General features: G+C 41.6%; 1 protein-coding gene and 1 long non-coding RNA gene across 9 annotated transcripts in view; one reads left to right on the forward strand and one right to left on the reverse strand.

Moving 5' to 3' along the window:
• col12a1b (collagen, type XII, alpha 1b) overlaps positions 1 to 22,096 on the reverse strand; it is a 150,708-nt gene that overhangs the window by 22,605 nt on the left and 106,007 nt on the right. For all 8 annotated transcript variants that reach the window (XM_044169248.1, XM_044169244.1, XM_044169246.1 and 5 more), the window contains 11 exons: positions 18,318 to 18,470; positions 17,386 to 17,460; positions 15,585 to 15,724; positions 13,956 to 14,079; positions 13,726 to 13,869; positions 13,183 to 13,347; positions 13,040 to 13,078; positions 12,758 to 12,896; positions 9,454 to 9,596; positions 7,423 to 7,532; positions 871 to 1,029 (listed from right to left, as the gene is read on the reverse strand). In XM_044169248.1, coding sequence (XP_044025183.1) covers positions 871 to 1,029; positions 7,423 to 7,532; positions 9,454 to 9,596; positions 12,758 to 12,896; positions 13,040 to 13,078; positions 13,183 to 13,347; positions 13,726 to 13,869; positions 13,956 to 14,079; positions 15,585 to 15,724; positions 17,386 to 17,460; positions 18,318 to 18,470 — 1,391 coding nt within the window. The remainder of the gene's footprint in view (positions 1 to 870; positions 1,030 to 7,422; positions 7,533 to 9,453; positions 9,597 to 12,757; positions 12,897 to 13,039; positions 13,079 to 13,182; positions 13,348 to 13,725; positions 13,870 to 13,955; positions 14,080 to 15,584; positions 15,725 to 17,385; positions 17,461 to 18,317; positions 18,471 to 22,096) is intronic.
• LOC122863115 lies at positions 9,603 to 11,201 on the forward strand. Its single transcript, XR_006374914.1, has 2 exons — positions 9,603 to 9,983; positions 10,107 to 11,201. It is a non-coding gene; the product is annotated as an uncharacterized LOC122863115 (long non-coding RNA).

A 22,096-nucleotide genomic window follows, 5' to 3' on the forward strand; every position in this document is an offset into this window, starting at 1 on the left:
ATATTGATCGATCCAGACCTCCAGTGTCACGATGGGCACACAGAGCTTACAGTAGGTGGGCTGGAGAAGTGAAATAAATGAAAAAGAATCTAGTCTGTGATGCTGACAGGACAGCTGCTTCTGAGGAGAGTAAAGACGAAGAGGGACTGAAAAGATGAAGACTGGTAACACTAATGCGCCACTGATGTCCTGTCTGGTGTGAATTTTACTCATGGGATATGCTGTTGTTGAATGTAGTACTGACAGATACCCATTTAACTACAGACTATAATGACATCCATAAAATGAGTCAAGACAATCCTTGACAATGTCGGCAAAATTCACTATTCTGTAATTGCCACTTTTGGCCACAGTGGCCGCTGTTCAGACTTGTTTTAATGTGAGGAAATGATGTGCTCGTGACGCTGCCTCCAGTGTTCATGTTACCACTTTACCAGACACAGTGTCCAGTGATAGTAGCTCCATGGTAACACTGTAGCATACACTGTTTGGGTCATTGTAGACTCCATGATAAGCTTTTATTTTTGACATTTCTCTGTAGTGTTTGGCAGCACATGCTGTAAGAAATTAAGCTACCATATCCCCAAAATACATCTAAATATTTGGGAAAGAAAATGTGCTCCCTTGAGGCTGGATGCTAGGCTGGAGCCTATAATGCTTCAGCTCTTTCTATTACATCTGTTGTTTGGGTTTTTGTTGTATTTGCAGACTGCTGAACATAATCCTCCTCGGGGCATTAACATATTCAAATACTAAAATTACAAATTAAAAGTAAAAATAAATAAATTCTAATCCTTGTACATTCACCGTTGACTCGCTCCTTCCTGCTCTCCTGTCTGTGGAAACGCTGCAGGATCAGAGTTGACTTACGGTTGCTGATTCTCCTTTGGAGCCGATGGACTTGGACATCTTGCCCAGAACCTGGTAGCCATCGCTGGATGTCTCTCCAGCGTCCTTGATCTCCTTTTCAGCCACTTCTTGGCAGTCGATGTTGAGTTTGACACCGGTGGATGAAACCAGGATATGGAGCTTCAGAGAGAAAGGGAGAGGAAGAAGAAGAGGGGGAAAAAGGAGAATAGATTTTATTGGCAGATTCTTTGTTCTACGACCAAGTCTTGTGTCTGGTTTTTATCCTGATGGCCTGCAAATTATTAGGTTATGCTGAGTCTGCCGGCGGAGCCTGAGCTCAGGGTGGACGTGACTCGATCGTCTCCGCTGTAGTTCTGTTTATTTAAAAACACTGCTGGAATGTAAGAGCGCTCACACAGAGGAAAACCAGCGCTGATTTCTATTCATTCAGAAGAAAACGTGCTCCATCAGAGCCACAGCGCTGCGGCAGAAAGAAGGAAATGGATCAAATGCTGGATTGTATAGAAAGAAACTCATAGGGTGCTTTGGCTTGGAACTCCTTCCTGTTGCTATGAGCAATCTGGGAATTTAAAGTCTCAATAAAATGAATGAAAACATCACTTCCTCACCTTGTTGGTCATTTTCCATGTTGTTGTATGCGCCTATTTAAAGATGCCAAATGCCCTAAAAACTGCAACTTTTATTACCATTGCTTTTATTTTCAGGAAAACAGGGCATTTAAAGAGGTTACTTTATAGCAAGCCAGTAGGGATGCAACATTACAACATTTTTCTGTCCCAAATCCAATATCTAACTCAGGATATCAGGAAGTACTGATCAATGCTAACATAACTGTAACACATAAGTCAGTCACGCTTTTTAAACGTTTGAGAGCACAATATAGTGGATTCATTTACACTCACAGTAAATATAGTGCACTTTATAGTAAATAGGGAGTGATTTAATGTAATGCACCAACGTCCATTACATTTTTACCATATCCAGACATCACGTTCAACTCGTCTACTACATGCAACAAACAATGCTAAGACTACCGGTGGCTCAGAGTCGGTTGTTGCACTCGTTGTCCTCTGTGTGTCCACAGGACAGCTGAGGCACTTAATTAACTTAACTGCATGCTTCTGCATCCTGTCTTTGTTTCTTCTAGTTCCTGATGAAATAAAACCGAACTTGTAAACAGATGTTACGGATCTCCTCCAGAGTGTGTTTTTTTTTTACTCCAGCTGCTAAAAGTTGATTGTAAAAAAAGATGTAATGTTATTTTTCTGAGCGGCAACACGACTTCCCCACAAAAAGTGCAGAACATTAACTTTTATAAAAAGTCTGTTTTTGGTTAAGGATGCACCGGTCTGATACAGCGGATCGGTACTGGTGCCACGACATTAAATACAGTTTGTCAGTTTCATTATAAAGTTCAGTGTTTGAGCTGCATTCATTCAGTCCTGACAGACTGCTCCTCATGTTAGCTTACATACAAATTATTCCAATGAGTTCCACAAAGTGAGGTTTACAGATTTTAAATTTGGGGTAAAAAAAATGAGCACTGATATGGAATCGGTACGTGGTATTGGCAGATACTCCGAGTTGAGGTTTCGGAATCAGTCTAGAGAGAAAAAAGCATCTTCAAAAAAGTATTTTTGATCATTTTAGCTAATCGTGAATATTCCAGTTTCACAGTAAAGTTCTCCCACTGTCTTTACATAAAAGTCCCCTTATTGTGAAAGCACATGCAGGAAGTGATGGTGTAGTATAAGCAGTATTTTATTATTTACACATCTCAGTTCACCACAGCTGAAAGGTGGAGCAAAATAGGAAACTATTTACTGTGGATTCGTCGTGTCAGAGCAGAGACCCTGTCTACTTAATAAGGTCAGCATCGGGGCTGATTCAGCGGATTGAAGCGTCCCCACATACCAGTAGCTTTATGTAAAAAATTCCCTTTGCTCATCTAGTCGGATATGCTGCTCAGCCACATCTCAAAGATTCCTCCGTTTTCCCCCCAAAAACCTGGGAATGCTTCGCATTTTGGAAGCCAGATCTCCCAAAATTCCTTCCTTCGATCTTATTGGGGCAAGCGCTTCAACTCTTAACTGCAGAGTAACTGAGGCAGCAGTGGATTTATCTCTGTAACACACACACACACACTACCACAATGCATTTCTCCTTACTCAGATCTCCCTCGCCACATCTCCTCATGATGTCATTTTGCGGTGAGCCATGAGCGCTGCCTTTACAACAGCTTTTCCCTCGAGGCCGGCCCTCTGAGGCAGCGGCCGGTCAGAATGAGTCCAGCTGAGCTGCGAGGAGGGAAAACGTTGCTTTACAAAGCCACGGGCTGGCAGCTGTGGCAGCCCGCGGCTCGCTGCTCGTGGTCAGTCAGCGTCCGCGGAAACACAGAGGCATGTTTAACAGACCGCGGCCACGCTGAGGCGTCCAAGAAATACTTCAGGGGAGGGAAGCACAGCAGTGTTTCCATTCACACTTAAGATTTCAGGCGTTTATCTGACGCTCAGCAGCTTCGAGGAGTCAGCAGGTTCTGGTGAAGCTTCAGCGTGTCGCTCGCAACACTTTCACAGGACACACTCGTCTGTGGACACTGGAGTTTCCAATAACAGCACTGATATGGTCGTACTGAATCTGCCAATATTTAAATGTGATCAGGTCCGTGCCAAAAGTGAAAAAGCTCTAGATTTTCTTCTCGTCAGGCTGGAAAATCCTCTGAGATTTAGAGGAAACTGATCCATAGTTCCTGTAAAAAACAAACTGATGTATTGGTCTCATGTGAATCTCTGAACAATAATAATCAGCTATTACTGGCATCAGACCTGCCAAAATAAAGGCGGTGCTGAATACAGAACTTCATTCATTTTTCAAGCTGTTCTTCCAGCTTTAAAAATGTTTTGAGCCTCACTGACATTAAATTGAAACTTTTACTTCATGTAACCTTGTGACCATCAGCTCAGAGATCTCACAGCAGTTGAACGTTACCGCTTTTGCCGTTAGCAACAGGCAGCTCGCTTCGTGCCCCTTGTAAAATCTATATTTTAAAGGCTCATTATTACGGTTTTGTATTTCTCTGTAATGTAGCACAGTGTTAATGTTACTTTTAACATTCTTTTTCAGCTCTGGAACTCAAACCATTTTCTGATGCCCCAAAAATATCAATTTAAATAATATAATAAAAGTTCGACGACTAGTCGACTAGGAAAATCTTCAAATCAGCTCTACTTCTATGTTTCTGTGTTTCTAATTAAAAAAAAAAATGGACCTGATTACAACTTGTGTTTTACAGGCTCTTCAGGCACCTTTTACCATTCATGCTGATGTCTGGAGTTATAGGCTGTTATAGAAGGATGTTTATACAAATAAAGATGAAAATGGTCATCTGTGCTGAGGTCGTACACGCTCCCTTGTTTCAGATGGACAGTTTTCTTTGACCTCGGGTCTCCTAATTTAAAAGACATTATTTTCAGGCTTGCTCTGAATCTCCCTCTTAATCTCCAAGATGTCCCCATTAGTCAGAGCATCTTTATTTCCTATCTTTGTCTCTTGAGTCTCTACTGAAAGGACAGCTACTGGCAGCACTGTTTATCTATTTCTCTGCAGTTGGCGCAGATCATCCAGCGATGGCTGATAGTTAACGCAGAGCTCACAGGGAGGATCTTTAGTCAGATCCTTGTTTAGTCCCATTGGACCACAGAGACGCTCAGAAACCCTTCAGGTATCCACAACAGACCTGTGTGTTTGACTGATGTCTGCTGTTAAACACATCTGCGGGGGGATTTCAGAGATCCATCCAGTGCGGAGTTAGCTGGTTGGTAAAATGCTGCAAGGGGAAGGGGATTAGCGAAGTCAGGCGCGGTGATGTGGCGGAACCTGACATCTTTCATCGACTCACAGGGAGCCTACAGTCAGGTTTAAGGAGACTTTCTAAATCATGTTTCTGCAACGCGCTGACAGCAAGGTCAAAACGTCCCAGTAACTGACAGGCTTTTAAATCTTTACGTTCACAAAACGATTCTTCAGTCCACTTATTTTCATTATTGCCGGAGGGTTCAGCGACAGAAAAAGGCAAAAATTCGGAGTGAAAGCATCAAAAGGTTCAACCTTCGTGACTTGCATGTGTCCACCCTGCAGCAGCGTCCCTGAGCAGGATACTGATCTCCAGTTCATGGCTTACTCTGACCTCTCTGTGGAACAGTTTCACCCCAGGGATCAATTCTGCAACACTTTCTCTTCCTCCCTGAAGGTCATAAGAAATGTATCACAACTGAACAAAGTCCTTCTGAAAAAAAGCCTTTTTAATTTGAAGCTGACTGGGTGAATTTTGATCCCATCTGGATTTTACAAATAGAGTCATTTTCATGTGTTAGAGAAACTCAAACATCCCTCTTTACATTCCACAACTGCCTTCATTTTTCCTGCCCGAGGGAAGAGAGAACTTGCAGAAGAAAAAAGACATTTTACGACAAAAATGAATGAATTATAGCTAAACCTGCAGAGAGGAGCAGTATTATCAGGGGGCAGCTGTCACCACAGTACAGCAGGTAATCTAAATCACTGACAGTATCCTCTATTTTTACAAATTGTTCAATGAGAGACGGACTTTAAAGCCTCCCTGCTGTCACTGAAATCTCGCACTGCAGCAGACGCAGTGTACAGAGGCATGCTGGGAGGTAAAACCAAGAATTCCCCTGCGGTCGGCTAACAGAGGCAAGACCGAGCGTCTGCCATCCGAGACTCCTCCTGAGTCAAGAGGAGAGAGGGGAAACTGCAGAGAGAGATGGATGGAGGAGAAGCTCCGCCTTCCTGCTGGCGCTCCTCAGCCGCTCTGATGTAATTGTTTAATAGCAATAGCAGTGACTCAATATTTTCCAGGCAAGCGTCCCAGCAGGGACTGCAGTGCATTTTTAATGGTCTCCCCCTCGCAGAAGAGCTTATGGATCCTTGTGAAACTTTGTGATATTGTTGCACGCCTGTCCACACTGCTTCCCCCAGCAGTACGTCTTGTAAATGAGTGTCGCTATCGGCACCACAGCTGTGACCTCCACTACAGTATAGAACACATTCCCTCCGATTGGAAACTGTCCTTAAAGCCAGAGCTTCACTGCAGAGTCTGTCAGTCATCAGGCCAAAGAAAAAAAAAAAAAAAAAACCTTTGCAGTGACAGTTACATCACTCACAGATGCTGTAGGAGCCACCGTTGTACTTACGGATAAATAAAAACCAAACTCGGTGGTTTGGCAACATTTTTGAAGACATTCCCCAAAAACCTTTCTTTCTATGCTGCTGACAAACAAATCTCATCACAAGGTCCACTTACTTTGTTTTTCATAAGCTTTTAGCCACATCACATGGCCTCTCTCAGTGGATCGAGTTCGCTCAGTTGTTTTAGGCCATGCGACAACAACTAAACCATCTCCATGACAACTGAGCAAACTCCCATCTGCTCTGACATTTTATAGACCAAATGAGTAGATTTGTATCCCATTTCGCAAGATACAACTGTATTGCCCGTACCAGACAAAGATGGCAGCTGGAACTAAGAGGTCTTGTGCTCTTCTTGTATGACACAGCAAATATATTATATATGTATAAAAATGAGATATAAATAAGATATACAAATCTTAAATTGTTGTGGTCCTTTTCAAAAATAATTCCCTGTCCTTAAAATAATCCAGGTACAATGCAAGGCAGATTATACTACTAAAACCTTAAAAATATGGCGGTTCGCTGCCTTCAAGGCAGTCTGACAGTCCAGCATTGTAATAAATCCTTGAAAACTTTGTCCAAATTCATCACAAGGGTCTGACCATCAGAAGTAGTACGTGTCTTATTTTGTTGGCAGCCCATGACGCTTTTGGGGTTCGAGTGAATGAGTCTCATCTTGCGAAATGGACTAAAAATCTATTTTACATGTCAGCAGGATAGCTGTCTAGCATATCGCATCACACGGCCCTGCGTTTTACAACCTGCAGAGGACCATCTGTTTGTCTGAGCCCTCATAACTTTTCAGGAACACGTCTGTAGTTGCATGTGAGGTGCTCGGACTGTAATATACAACACATTTGGAATCTCAGGCATCCACAGTATTTGTGTGACCGCAGGACGTCCAGCGAGAACAAAGCGGCGCGTTTTGATTGATGTGTCACGCCGCGGTCACGCTTAGAGGTTAAAAAAAAAAAAAAAAAGTTACATAACTCAACTATTAAAGACACATTTGACGTTCAGCTTCATTCTGTTCAACTTAAAACAGGTTTGAAACCCAAAAATACCTGCATGGACTTTAAGCACTGCTCGGGGAAATGCTGCCACACTGGAAACATTTTCTCAGCTTTTAATATCTGTTGCGTGTTTTCTCTGCTGTCTAAGCATCTTTTCTGCATGATGAATGACGTCTGCATGCGTTTGTTTTACGCAGCAGGTTAGTCACTTCTGTCTCGAGTGTTTTATAATCCTTTGGCGTTAATCCAGCACAGATAAACAACAATGCATCTGTCCGGTGGCCTCTACTGTACAGTGCGGTGCAGTTTGAGCGTGTGCTGTTTTTACCTTGTGGAAGCTTCCGTGGAAGATCCTCTTGACTTGATCGGTGTCGAACGTGACCCTCTGGATCTCCCCGCGCGTGTCTTTGTTGTAGAAGGACACGGTCTGGCTGGAGGCTGAGCAGAGAGCCGGTGACAAAAAAAAAAAGATGTTACACACTGATCTCCTTTTGTTTTTTTACATGAATCCTGAGGTCAACATTCAAAAGGAAGTGCACTGAAAGAAGAAGTGAAGAAGTGTGACTTAGATGCTTCAGCTAAGAGTGTAAAGTTTTTTTGCTTTATTCACAAAAACATTATCCAAATTGTACTGAAAACAAGCTCCTGAAAATAAGACCTGGCTTTATCTGTGGCTCAAATGTAATCATGCAAAAGTCTAAAACATAAAGAAGATGTTTACATGAGAGGAACAAACTGCAGCTACCGATTCACATGCACTTTGGGCAGTTTTCTGCTTTGCAAGGATTTTCTTTCTGTGACTCATTTCCTTCAGACAGTTTTTATGTCTTGTTCACTTTCCTGAAAATGAGGCTGAACGAGATCAAAAGCCTTTTAAAAAGTTTATTTCAATTCTGCCAGAAGTTTGGCAATTAAAAAAAAAACATCAAATCTGAATCTCTGACTTGCAGGAAGTTAACACTTAGTTGGAATAGGTAGTGTTTCAAAGCATTAGTGAATGGAATAAATTCTCAGTGTGTGAGCAGGATATTTTATTTATATACATAAAGTCATTAGATTAAGTTTTATTTTTAGAACAGCAGAGCACACTTTCCACTCAACATTACTAACCAACCTGCCATTTTAATTTGGTCATCTTAACCCAGTAACATAGCAGTTTTAACCCCAATATTTGTTGATGAGGCCTGTTACTGGTCACCATTGACAACCTGCACATTTTATCTTGGAGCATTTTTAGGGTTTGGGATTCAGATATCCTGCTTTGTAAGCCTCTGTCCAGTCAGAAACCATATTTACAAACTAGACGAATCTACACGTGATATTGCCCAGCCCTATGATATGCTCCTATCTTGACAGATTAAAAACGAAAGGTGGAAACTGAAGAAGCAGAGGCCGAGATATTCCCTAGTATGAATCAAGCTCCAAAACCACTGGATCCTTCACTTCCCATAATGCAACTCAGCAGTGTCTTTTGCTCGACCCTCCCTGCCTGGTGAATGCACACATCTTTTCGGTCTCCAAGCCGAAGCTCAGATAACCCTGACAAACATCTGCGTGACTATCAGGGTTATTTTCTCAGAGATCCTCCAGATTTACAGACGACATTATACGACAGGCTGAATCGTCCTTGATATTCAGTAAACTGATCTTTAAAAACTAACAATGTGTTTTTGTTTTACGCGTCTGAAGAGTGTTACATAACAGTGGGATCATCTGAGCATCAAGTCAATGTGATTTTAAAACATTTGTCATAATGTAATATGTATGTATTTAGCACTGGTTCCCAGCTTTAAAGTAATAGTTTGCTTTCTGGTGGGGAGTTAGATGAAAAGACTGATACCACACTCACACAAAGACTGGAAACCGCTAGCAAGTTACCTTTGGCATCGTCGATCGTATCATCTAACTCTCAGCCAGAAAGCTATTAAGCATATTTCCCAAAATGTCAAACTATTCCTTATATAATAATGCCGAGTTTGTTTCTCCCTGTAGAGGATCTGAACCTCAGTGTCGTCCAAAGGGTTGTTATTCAAGAACCAGAACAAGCGATCATCACTGGAGGATTTCTATTGAAGCCCACCAGAGAGTCCTGCTGACAGACTGAAACTGAGGCTTTACGAGAGCCAGCTGAGCTCTCGATGACATGAGGTTCTTGCGGTAAAAGGAGTCGGCTCGGTTATCAACTGAGACCGAAGCAGCCGGAGGGCACAGCCGGCTCATTACACCCCAGTCAACTCTTTTCATGATCAGATATGACACAATGAGCCACAGCTGCTCCACATCCCCACACACAGTACCATGCTAGTACCCTCCTTCTCACAACAAACAGCACCGGATAAGGACAGAGGATGATATTTACGGTCAATAGTGACGCCGGTCTCTGGCTTGTGATCTTTGCTCGACACCTGCCAGATGTCGAAGGCCTGAGTGGGCGAGTCGGGCAAGAGGCGGAACATCAGGATGATAGTGTAGGCTTGGGGAAGACCGTCAGGGTGGATCTCTCTGTTCATGAGACAAAAAGTGACCACACGTTAGATTTACTGTAAATATGTCAGGGTTTACCCGTCACTCTAATCCAGACTTCAGAGGTCCCTGGGAGAATTATGTGTTATCGCCTTCATAGTCCCATTTCAACCCATCTGAACACCTCTGGTTTTCAGACCTGCGAACCCAAGTCTGGTTGAATCGGATTCTGGTTTGTTTTCCCTCTTGGTGCAGTTGGGCAGATCTGAACACAGCAATCGTACTCGAGTGCGGACCAAAAGAACGGCACGAGACCCTTCAAAGGAAGTGGGTCTTGGTCCGGTCACGAACAAATTCTGGAGCGGTTTGTTTTTGGCGAGAACATGATTCGCACCCGACTACGGGGCGTTCTCTGCATGTTTTGAGGTAATTCTGGTATTTTTAAACCTGGGCCTTATTTTTACATATTTTCGGGTCTAAATCACTAATAGATTAAGAAAAAGTTTTGGAATTGTTTTTGAAAAGAATAACCCTTTTTTGTTTAACCAGAAACAGAAGTGTCGCTCGGAAATCTTGCGAGAGGTGAGTTGTTGCAGGAAGACGACGGTGGAAACGTGAGTGGGTAAGTCATCTTACTCTTTCACAAAAAGGTGCATCTCTGTTATTTCCATAATGTTGTCAGACCCTTAGAATAACAATCTGAGCCTCTCGGTGGCAAAAACAAGCACATTTAGTGATGTACTTTTGACACATGCAATTGCCCACAAGGTTTACGTTGTAGCCATCGCAGCCTGATTCGCGGCTGCCGGCTGAGGCGATCTACTGGACCAATTCCAAAACTTGCGGTGTGCTTTGCACATTAAGTGCAGATAAGGGAAATCCACAGTTAGCCAGAGAATGAATCGAGGACTTTGACTAGAAACAAAGTACGATGCCTTCTTTCTTACTGTGCTGACGACACATCTAACCAATGAGCGGAGTGATATCTCTCTCCTGCTCTCTCGTGGCTTTAGTGATGCATTGTGGGTTGCTTGATTTTTTTTTTTCTGTGTGAAAAGAAACCGAACTAATGGGAAAACACAACAAGTTTACCACATCATCCACTCATTCAGACCAGAAGAAACAAACAATAGGTTTGAAAACGCCCTTAGACAGCGCTCTCCATCACCATCATGAAAAGAACAAATGAGGGAATGTCTTTCGTAAGAATGACGTTCATCCATCAAGTAGAGTTTAGAGAATTAATGACAAGAAGCACTGAAGCTGTTCCACGCTCTATTGCTGACATGATAATACATCAGTAATGTAGCGCTCTAGATCAGGGCTATTCAATTGGGCCAGATTATAAAACCAGGAAACTTAGATGGCACTTGCCAGTCCAGGCAGGGTTAACCCTCCGAGGCTGCTTCTGGGCCGGTTGTGGCCCGCGGGCCGCCAATTGAATAGGCCTGATCTAGAAGGAACAATTCTCTAAAACGAGTACTGTTGCTTTCGAACCAAACTATCTTTTAACTGCTAAGACTTTTTTACTTTCACTTGGAATTAAGTGTTTTTTCATTTGGGTGTTGCTACATCTACATGAGAAAAAGGATTTTAATCATTTTTCCACCACTGGCTCCTTTTTTTTTTTTTTTTTTTTTTTTTTTTTTTAAAATCAGAGCAGGATGGTTCTCATTTGTCTCTCTGATGTCACTACACATTTTGGAAAGTCAGACTTGGTAAACAGTCAGAACTCAAGCTGTTTTCCACCACTTTGGTGTTGCATGTGACATTCTGGATATGGGACGCCTGTGCTGGGCGGAGGCCAGTATTAACCGTCTAGTTTGCGGTTGGGTTTGCACTCAGTGGCCTGATGGAGGCTTGTTGTGTGAAACAGCTCCAGAGTGGACTGAAACACTTGTTTTAAGGCAGGCTACACTCCCGTCAGGACCTGCAGCTCAGTCTTGCCTGATCCTCACAGAGCGTCGTAAATCCACTGACCCAGTTTGTAAAGACAATGAGCTCAAACAGTGTGGACACAGCTGGGCAGGACGCTCCATCTTAGTGACATTATCAACTTGGAAGTGTTCAAAAGATAAACAATGACAACAAATCTGCAGCGTCACCGGGGAAGCTCCAGGACAAAGTGCTGGTTGAACTCAGCAGTGAATTTTTTTCCCCTGCAGAGTTCAGAGGTTTAGGTCTACGAACTTTTCTTGGACGTCGTCAAGAACTAAATACTTTTGGCGTTTAAGTGGTGAAAACATTGTTGCTGCGTTACTGAAAATATGGTGACAGATTTTGTAATTGTTTTTGCATTTCAGCATCCTGCTACCGGCCAGAAAATGGTCACCAATAAAAAGAAATGAATATAAAAATGAATAAATAAACCAAATTGTGTCTTTTTAAGAGCAACACCCTGTTAAGCTCATTGGTTGAGCTATAACTCAGGGGGCGGGGCAAAAGTTGTAAATATTCTTCTTACTAACTAACTAAAACAACGAACACTACTCTTAACGAGTTAGCTTTGTTAGCTTGTTATATTTAGGTTTTCTGTCCTAAGATAAATTAACATATTCTTCTGTACTGGGCAACAAAATTTGAACATCTCACCATTTAAATGAGATTAAAAAAAATTTAAGAAAAAAGACTTTTTTAGCATTCAGCATCAACAGCTCAAATGAGTATTTGAGTATTGGGTCTGTTAAACCTTCGTCGGGGCTGTTGTTGCATGCTAACAAAGTAATTGTATTATTTTTGCTACAAAAGACGAAATGTTTAAATTTTACTATCCAGTACAGCAGTAGATACCTATATATCTTAGAATATGGGCAGAAAACCTCAGTGGCCATAATTGAAACATGGATGAAAGAGACGAAAGCAAGCAACTGCTCTAAAATATTTGATTCTGACCACATTTTAAGTTCCAGTCATTTAGCGTCTTTTGCACATAGCGGGCAGTTCTTGAGCACCACCAATTGAGTTCTAAGTTGCTATGAGCGTAATTTCAGCCTCCAGAGCAGCTTTCCTCCAAGACATATTTAAGTCTCAAATCTACAACTATATGAATGCAAAGCAGGTTGGCGCTGGAAAAACGTTGTTCACCCAACCTTCCCCGGAGAAATGGTGATTAAAAAAACAAACAAAATCACCATGGAGGTTGTTCAACCAAACTCCAAAAGAAACCAAACAAAATCCAAGTTATATCATGCGAGACTCACGTTGTGGGCTGAGTCAGGAAGGCGTTTTTGTGGAGTCTGTATGCCGTGTAGCTGTTGAAGGAGCCCGGCTCCATAGAGACGCCTTTAACGTAACTGTAGGTCTTCTCTGTCAGGTTGAACGCCTCCAGCATCCTGAAGCCTGAAACAACAATTCAGGAGTTTTGGACATCTGACTGAGGAATTCAGGACAAATTCAAAGGGCAGCAGTGATTTCAGTTTTTGGTAAATGATGAATTTCAGCGTTTCTCCAAAATAGCTTCCTACATCATTGTTTGCACTTACCAGGTGAAGTAAATCCATTCAGGTAGATCAAGGGACATGCTGTGGAACAAGAGACAAAGAAATGTATGACATTTTACTACAAATTCAGCAACGGGGAACAGTTTCCTGGCTGTTTTGCTGCAGTAGACATTGTGCAAACTTACTTGACGTTGCAGTTTCACAAATGAAGGTAATCAGGTTCTCTTTGATGGTGTTGAAAGCATCAAAGTCGTCCACAACAAAGACGTGTCTGTCGCTGGGTTTGCTGCCGATCCCCTGCAACTCGATGAAGTCCACATCGGCAACACCGATGGCAAACACACTGTAACCTGAAGACGGGGCACAGAAATAAAGTCAACATGCCAACCAATCTGTTAGTTTGCATTCTAAGAGGCAACGTACGATGTCTAACCCTGAGAGAGGGGAAAAAATCCAAACGCAGCTAAAAATAATTCAAAATGTTAACCAGAGTGGTTTCAGTTGTATGCATTACTCAGATTGGTACAAGCTTAACGGTGTGTTTCCAGAAATTTATTTATTCTCTTTTCTAACAGTCATCACCAAACTTAAGCCGTCACGGGAAACTTCAATGGTTGAAAACACACACACTGCAGATCAAGCAGTCATAAAGCCAAAAAAAAGGTATTCAGGTTTCATGTTGACTAAGATACTGTAGTATATTCTGGAGATAAAGCATGGGTCGTTACCTGCGTGCTGCAGCTTGGCAGCGTTCTTCTTCACCTCGTCCTGAGAGCGTCCGTCAGTGATCGCTACGACCACCTTGGGGACATTTCTCCTCATTCCATTTTCAATAGAAAAGGCCCTCTCATATGTGTGTTTCAGTGCCACTCCTGCTCAACAGAGGAAAACTGCGTCAGAAAAACTACTGGTTGACTGACTGACTGACTGACTGACTGAGTGTGGTGTGTGATCGAACCTGTCTTGGTGTTTCCTCCTCGGTAGGGAATATGATAAAGTGAAGACATGGCGACGCCTTTGTCTTGATAAGCGTTCAGCCTGAACTCTGTCTTTGCGTCGTCGCTGTACTGCACAAATGACACCTGTTTGGAAAGTCACATCACTGACATTAGCAAGAAATCAGGTCAAGTATAGTTACATATATATAGCCACAAATGACACTTTGTTCCACAAGGCTTCACCATCAGTACAGCACACGACAAACTCAAACCTTGATTTTAAAAAAGGAAAAACACAAAAGTCGACTTTATCAGAGGAAACGAATGGAGAAACCTCAGGAAAAGCAACAGGAGACATTCCTCCTCCAGCAGGCACAGACATGCAACAGGTGTCAGACACACAGAGCGGACAGAAGCAGCTGAAGAATTACAATATGGAGAAACAGAAAAACTAAACAACCAAAACCTACAACGTACTGTAGCAAAGCTATAAAGTACCAGGAATAAAACAAAATTACAGCATACAACCAAGAACTGCAACGTAACAGAGCTACAGAGCAGCAGAATTACAAGTATAAGGCAAGAAAAATATATAAAATCTTATGTATGAAAATATGCAAAATTAAGTTTGAATTCCTGCAAATGTCAGTGCTTAGTTTAATGAAAATGCAATAAACCGAAACATTGCACCTTCAGTAGACTCAGTGCTGAAGGTGTTCTTATGCACCGGTCTACCTGCACACCTGGCTGTGCATTAGACAGCACTTCATTTTATGTATGAAAATATAAAAAAGGTACCGGAACATTAATATAGATAAATATACCCGATAAGAAAGCTTTAAATTGTTTCATGGCATATAAATCAAACAAGGAGATGTGTCACTTCCAGCTATGATCTTTTTATGGATTAGTGAGTTGTAACTTGGGAAAATGGTTAAAAATCATTTTATAATTTGCAGCAAACAAAATATTTCTTTATCCAGATGGACAGAAGAGATGAATAGGAATTTGTCTTTCAGAAAAACTGATGTTTAGCTCTGAGACTCAAATGTAATGATAATACATGAGAGGCAAACAAACCAATATAAAAACCAAGAGTTTAAGCAGAGTGTAAACGTGTACGCAGTGCGCACATTGGCCACACTGAAATCCATTTTGTATGAAGTCCATTCTCAGACCTGGATTAATATTCTTACGGGTCTTCAGAGGACTTACCAAAACATACAACAGTGAGGTAAACGTTTCAATGTACCATTAGATATAGAGGTCACTCTCTCAGGAATGGTTTCAAATCAAATATAAAATCATCTACTTTATTACATGTCTGCAGGACTCCGTTGGAAAAACATCTTATTGAGTCAAATTACCTTTATTTTCCTTCTTTCCTTATCCGTCCTTTAGTGTTGTTGATTTAAGTTCCCTTTCTTACAGTATTTTTTTTACCTGCTGCTGTTATGATTGTTTTCTCTTGCAGTTGGATGTTAATAATTACACTTGATTCAGTCTTTTTTTTATGAGCCCGTGGCTTCCTTCCTCTCCTGCACATGTCCACAATGTTTTAATTGTGTAAATAAAAACAAAAAACATTTGTAGCATGGCGTCGGAGCGCACCGCTGTCTTGCTATTGGATTAACCTTTTCAATACCAACCTGCATTCCCGAGGGTCCAATGATATCGAAGGCACCGATCATGTCGTAGACAAAGTGCACGACTTTGGTGAAGCTCTCCTCGCCGATACTCCAGGAGCCGTCGATGAGGAACACCACATCTGCTTTGGCACCTTTGCAAACTGAGGCAAGAAAACAAGTACGGAGCTTTAAAGTCCACCGGCCAGACTTCAGGGCAGGATCACAAACACCAACAGAGAAAATGGCATCATCACACGGCATAATTATTGTTTGCGAGCTGGAGTGCATAAAAAATAATTTTAAAAAAAGTCAGCTGAAAGCGTGCAACAAAACGATTGAGAAAAATGACGAGATGAGGCCATGTATAGTAATTATGGGTTTCACTGATAAAAAAAAATACTGGCAAAACAAAACAAACAACATTTGGTCACCAGAAGGGTTGAAAGTGAGCTTTCGTTAATGGGTTCCTCTCAGACAAAAATGAAGTGGGCAAAAAGCTTTGAATAATCTTTGCCTTATGTGATGCAGCACACTTTGTAATCTTCTCTATCTTTTCTTCAGAGATTTATAAACAAGTTTTACACAACACCGAATGACACAAACAGATTCTTTGGACTGGTCTGTCATCTTTTTTTCAACACCTAAGTTGTTGGTTCTTAACAGGCGTGTTCCCCTCCATGCGCCCCACAGGGCCCGCAGCACATGTGGCGGCTATTAATCCACTGCTGGCACGAGTCGGATCCAGAAGGAGTCAGCTCTCAAACCGCCGCCTCGGCCAAAACGCTGCATTGAGGAGTTTCCAATCAGAGCCGAGCTTGAATGAAAAAGACTCGATCCATTCAGTCCTGGGATGATCCGTGTTTTCCTCAAAGAGTTTTTTGGGCTAGCGGCTGTGTTGGACCTGGTGTTTCTGAATGTGGAACAGCATTATGGAGTCCTGGGAGGATGTTTTAACAATTCACTTCTACGCTTCCTTTAGCTTCCACTGAAGTTCCAAAAACAACAAAGCATTTGTGCAAATGTAAATTGAATCTTTATAAAAATCAGATTTAGCACAGTTTATACAAACATAGACATATTTGTACCTTTGGTTCCTGGCTCCTAACTGGCTGCAAACTGTCCCTCTTTTGTGGAGCAGTTTATACTCCAACAGAGGAGGTTAAATAAAAGTTAATAAGCTAAGATAGCTTCCTTCATTTTGTACTCTCCAGCTCTCTGTTCCCTTAAAAAAAGGTCAGCACTGTTGATGCTACGCTGTCGGTCAAAGACACAGATTTGCGTGTCAAAGTTCACCAAAGTTGAACTTGACGCGAATAATTCTCACAGATTTAATTCAGCCTTGTGTGCACAGGCACAGATTGCACTCACTGTGTTGAAATGAACCATTTTAAATGTTGGTGTGACCGGGCCTTAAGGACCAAACCATTTAACATTTAAACCGACTTATTTTGACAATTGCAGGTGCGTTTTTAAGCCTGCAAACTGACGACAGCAGTCCGCTTTGTTTGGTCGCTTGCCCGGCAAAAAAAAAGGCGCAACACAGTTGATTACAAGGAGACATTAAGTTGAAAGTCTGATGCTCTTTTATGTAGCAGGCTGTCAGGCTCTTAGTGAAACAGTGACCCTACTGCTTTATCTGTCTGCAACAAATTGCTCTGTCTACATAGACAGAAAAACAATTGTATTCTGACTGGTATATTCACAGACAGGGGGCGCCGTCATGAAACCAAAAACAGATCTGTATGCTGGAGTGTGTAAAAACAAACATGAAATATAGTTTCAGTTTGATAACAAAGGATTACGGGTGCCATGAGACATTTACCTGCCCATGCTGGGGGGATGGTGGGTGGAGGGGTTGGGGTTGGCGGGAGCGTTGGAGCTGGAGTTGGTTTCACCACTAGGAGAAACAAAAAACCATTACATAGCCATAAACACAGGTATAATAAAATACAGAGCAACGGTAAACATGTTGTATGATGAAGTCATTGTTTGGGATCAGTCCTGTGAGATGATGTAACGCATCATGCTTCGTATCGCAGACACCACAGTTCACATCGTCAGTGGGCGAGGGAACGATGCAGCTCGTTACTACAATAATGTTTCCTTTTGGAAAACGGAGGTGCCAGCCTCTGGAGGGAGTTTTCCATCGGTGATGTGGAGGCTGCTGACTGATGTTCAGCAGAACACTTAGAACATAAACATCTCACTGCAGTCTGGCAGCATCTGAACACTGAGTTGTGTAATATCTCAAACATGTCCAGTTTGATTTTAATTACATGTTTAATAAGAAAAACATAAATTATTCAGTCAGTTTGTCAGTCAGTTTGATTTTAATTACATGTTTAATAAGAAAAACATAAATTATTCAGCCATCTTCTGATTATCACATGCGGCAACTGCATTATTTGTCCAATTAAAAAAAGACAAGTAAAAAATAATCTGCAATTTATGTTTTGTATTTTTATAATAAAAAACAGAAATTTTCATTTATGTCAGATGTTTATACTGCATTTAAACAGCACATACAGCATTCATCTCATATAATGTGGGCACATTTATTTATATATAATGTTGGGACAATTGGGTCGCACATTTACTCGGATCATGACTTCAGTTCAGCAGACTTGTGTTTAGCTACAAACATCTGCGTTCATATTTTCCAGTAAACCTTCTCTGTTTCGCAGATGAACCTCCAGTCTGTTACATTTCTTTTTCTTTTTCAAATGACACAACTTAATTTCCAAAAACACTTACATGTTCTCTCTTTGGCGCTGACCCCTGGGCCTTCCAGATTTGGAGTCTGAACAAAGACGGTGGCGGTGTACAGAGCTTCGGGGGAAAGTCCGTCAAAGCAGTACTGAGGCAGACCGGCAGGGATGGTGATCTCATGTTGTCCTTTACTGGAGGCTACAGAGGAAAACATGGAGACTAGAGCTTAATCAGAATACAAATACCTCCGTCAGAATAACTGGATTGTTCTGCACTCTATTTTAAATGACCAGGATTTTACATTAGGCTCAATAAATTAAGATTTTCGGAATATTTACACACTTTCTGAGCATGCACAACCACTTCAGTTAATTCAAAGACGCTCCATTGGGAAGACGCTCCACTCGCTCTTCCTTTGTTAGGCTGGAGTGGTACATCTTTTCAGAGTGGGCAACCGTCTTTGAATGTGACGTTACTAATTTTGGGGGTAACTTAGGGTTCGTCCTCTGTTCAATTACTTCAGCAACAGTATATTCTGCTAAAATTGTTGCTTTGGTACCAATTTAAAAGCCTAAACCAATAATAGCTTGCTAATGGATTAAAAAACATAAACAAGACACCTTAGTTGATCATTTATTGATCATTATAAACATTTTCATGGGAATCAGATCAGTTACATTTAAAAAGGGGAACATTGACTTGTGCACTGTAACTGGAGCTACTCGGTGAAAGAGGGAAGGACGTTGTGAGACAGAGAAGCTCAAGAGTTCGTCCTGGATGGCTGGAAATTCGTAGTTCCAGCCTTGTAAACCACACCCAGTGGGTTTTATATCGTTTTTTAGCTCTGAATCATCGTGAAAGATTAATATAAGTGGTGAAAAGATATTTACTCAGTATACGTATCTCCAGGGATATGATAGCATTAATGATAATTACCAATGACTCAAAAATTACTTCCCCAGGTGCTTACATTTCTGGCTTTTAAAACGAACAACTGGACCCGCTGGCTTATAATGTTGGCAACAAGTCTGTATTTCAGCTTCGCAAATGACAAAAAAATCATTGTTATTTTACAGCATTTTGCCGTTTCTGTGCTCCATTTCCAACAGTCCATATGTTTGGATTTACTGATAAATACTTGGTTTATTTCACAAATATGGCATCTTTAGAGTTACTTTTAAAATCTCTGACAACTTGGTTTCAGATCTTCATTAACTCTCTCTAACATTCAAGTCCCCCTCAGGTCAAAAACGTGTTTTGTGTATTGTTACTTCACTGTTTTCACATTCATCTGCTAAAGCAGGAACGTTTCTCTGTGCTCGCCTTAAAACGTAGCTTAACACCTGGATGGACCTGCAGGATTTTGTGATATTACAACTAGTTTGGAGCCAATCATGGTCCAGTATGTAACTTACACAAGTGTGGTGTGGAAACCTCGAGACGGAGAAGAAGACATCTTGTGTCCAACAGTTAAACTTTTGAAATGAAAAATATTTGCATATTCATAGAAAAACAGTATCAGACACAAATGACATGTCTGGAAGGGAAGTTTAAAGATTCCTAAACGATTCATAAATAATGAAAATAAACATTCTTAGGTATTGTTTTTCAAGAGTTTAACGCTCAAACTCAACTTCATCAGGACTGTGTGGGTTTGATCAGATGTGATTGACAGCGACCAAACAGCACAAGTAGACAAACCAACGACTGTCAGAGTCTGAGCCGAATGCTGTCGGTCCTGATGGTGCATGGGAGTATGTGACCTGTCTCATGATGAAATTTCAGAACTATTCAAAATTTTTGTAGAGAATTGTGTTCATGTAGGACGTCGTCGCTCATATTGGGAAACTGATTGAGAAAACATGTTTTCGGGGCTTTAAGTTGGGTCTCCGAATTGCTTTTCTTGTTCTTTATTTTTGATTTGTCTTATCTGACTTGGTTTGAAGCACTTCTGTAACTCTTGGTTGGAAAAATGTTCGATGAATAAAATGTTAAAATTACATTACTTGTGTCTCGTGTGAAAATGTAACTACAGTTGTGTAGCTTTCGAATTTGTAGTTCCGTCAGTGCTGCTGTATTTTCTGTTTTGTTGCTAACGGAGGAAAATAAAAGATCTGCTAATGCTGCTCAAATTCTACAAAGGCTCTCATCCTTGTCAACGTCTCTGTGATGAACAAACCAAACAACTGCCCCTTTCCAGTGAAATGTTTACATCTCTGCATGGCTGCGCAGTGATATATTGATAATAAGGTTTCCTATTTAGACTGTGCGTTCTAGTAAGCACAAACAAACAAAGCGTGTTTATTGCAGAGACAGCTGCCATAGATGATGGTCGCTACTTTTCAGTGGCGTGACAGAACGACTCTTAAGTCAGAAGGATTTCATGATTCTCTGTCAAATGATAGAATCCAGCAGCTCTGGTGACGCAATACTTTCAGAATGAGCTTAGTATAAATTGTTCTGGGGAAAACATCTCAGCCTCTCAGTCAGATCTACTCCAAAACAGTGGCCCCCATTTATCGAGATAGAAGATACACATAGAGTTGTCCAGAGAGCGATGTTGACAAAATATAATCCCTGAAACATTTCTTAAAAACTGGCAGCCACGTGTTCTTCTTCTGACCAGTGTTGCCATGGCTTTTGAAATACGAAGGAAATATCAATGGAGGAGACCCGTGGCCTCGCTCACAGTTTTTCCACTTACTCATCTCACCACCGTCTCCAACCGCTGTTTGCATTTCCATTTGAGAACAAGCAGTTGACTGATTTGTTGACTTGAGAGCACCGTCTGCTGCCTGTCACTGGGACGGATTCGCAGGCGGAGGATTTCTGATCCTCTGGTAGTGGTTAATTCGCCATCTGTCTCACGCTAGGAGACCCATATTTGTTCTGGCAACCCGTCATAGCGGCCCAAACGGCTAATGACTACCACATAGATATTCAGTATGGATGCTCCCTTCCCGGTTTTTCCTGCTCTTTAACAGACAACCCGTGTCCATGTGCGAATATGAACCAGATGGGATTCAAAGACCCTGCAGTAATTGAAAAGGATGTAATCTTTGCAGACAGAGACACAATTAAAGCTTGGTGGTCGGACGCTTTCAATCCCGGCCAAAACTTGCATCCTGCTTTGAGTAATAATCACAAGGAGGAGGCCTAAAGATAAACAGTCTCCGAGAGAAAAAAAAAAAAAAAAAGTCTAGACGCGATCCCAATGGCCGACACAGTCTGCTAAACGCTGTGGAGGAACTGCAGCATCCATGGCCACAGAGATGACCTCATCTGGAGATATGCCTTCAGACATCTGCTCAGAGTCTTATTGCACACATTACCACATGCATCACTTCAAAACAAGTCACCTCCGATCAAGATCTGACTGTGAAAGTGGACCACACCACCGTCATCAGGTGCACACATGAATCTAATGCATCTATAGTTGGTGGAAGTATTAATAGGGACAGCTGACGAAATGCTTTACATGAGAAATAAATTGGTGCCGTGGCTGTTCAGGTTTTCTGTCCTGTAATCTAGTTAAAGTGGAATTAAAGAGAGCACTGACAAAAAATTAATAAGCAACAACTTCGATAATCAATTAACCGTTTAGGTCGTTTATCAAGTAGTAAATGCCAAACATTTGCTGGTTTCAGGACCGCAGGATGTGCCGCTGCGACGTTCTGTCCAACCAACAGTGCAAAACTCAAAGAAAATAAACTGTAACAACATAATGTAACCTCTGACAAAACTGAATCCAGACTTGCTGTGATGGATTACACGACTCAGGTAAATGTAAAGAGTCTGTTGTCTGATATTTATATCATGGAAAT

The sequence above is a fragment of the Siniperca chuatsi genome, linkage group LG16 (genome assembly GCF_020085105.1).
Source record: "Siniperca chuatsi isolate FFG_IHB_CAS linkage group LG16, ASM2008510v1, whole genome shotgun sequence".
Classification (NCBI taxonomy): domain Eukaryota; kingdom Metazoa; phylum Chordata; class Actinopteri; order Centrarchiformes; family Sinipercidae; genus Siniperca; species Siniperca chuatsi.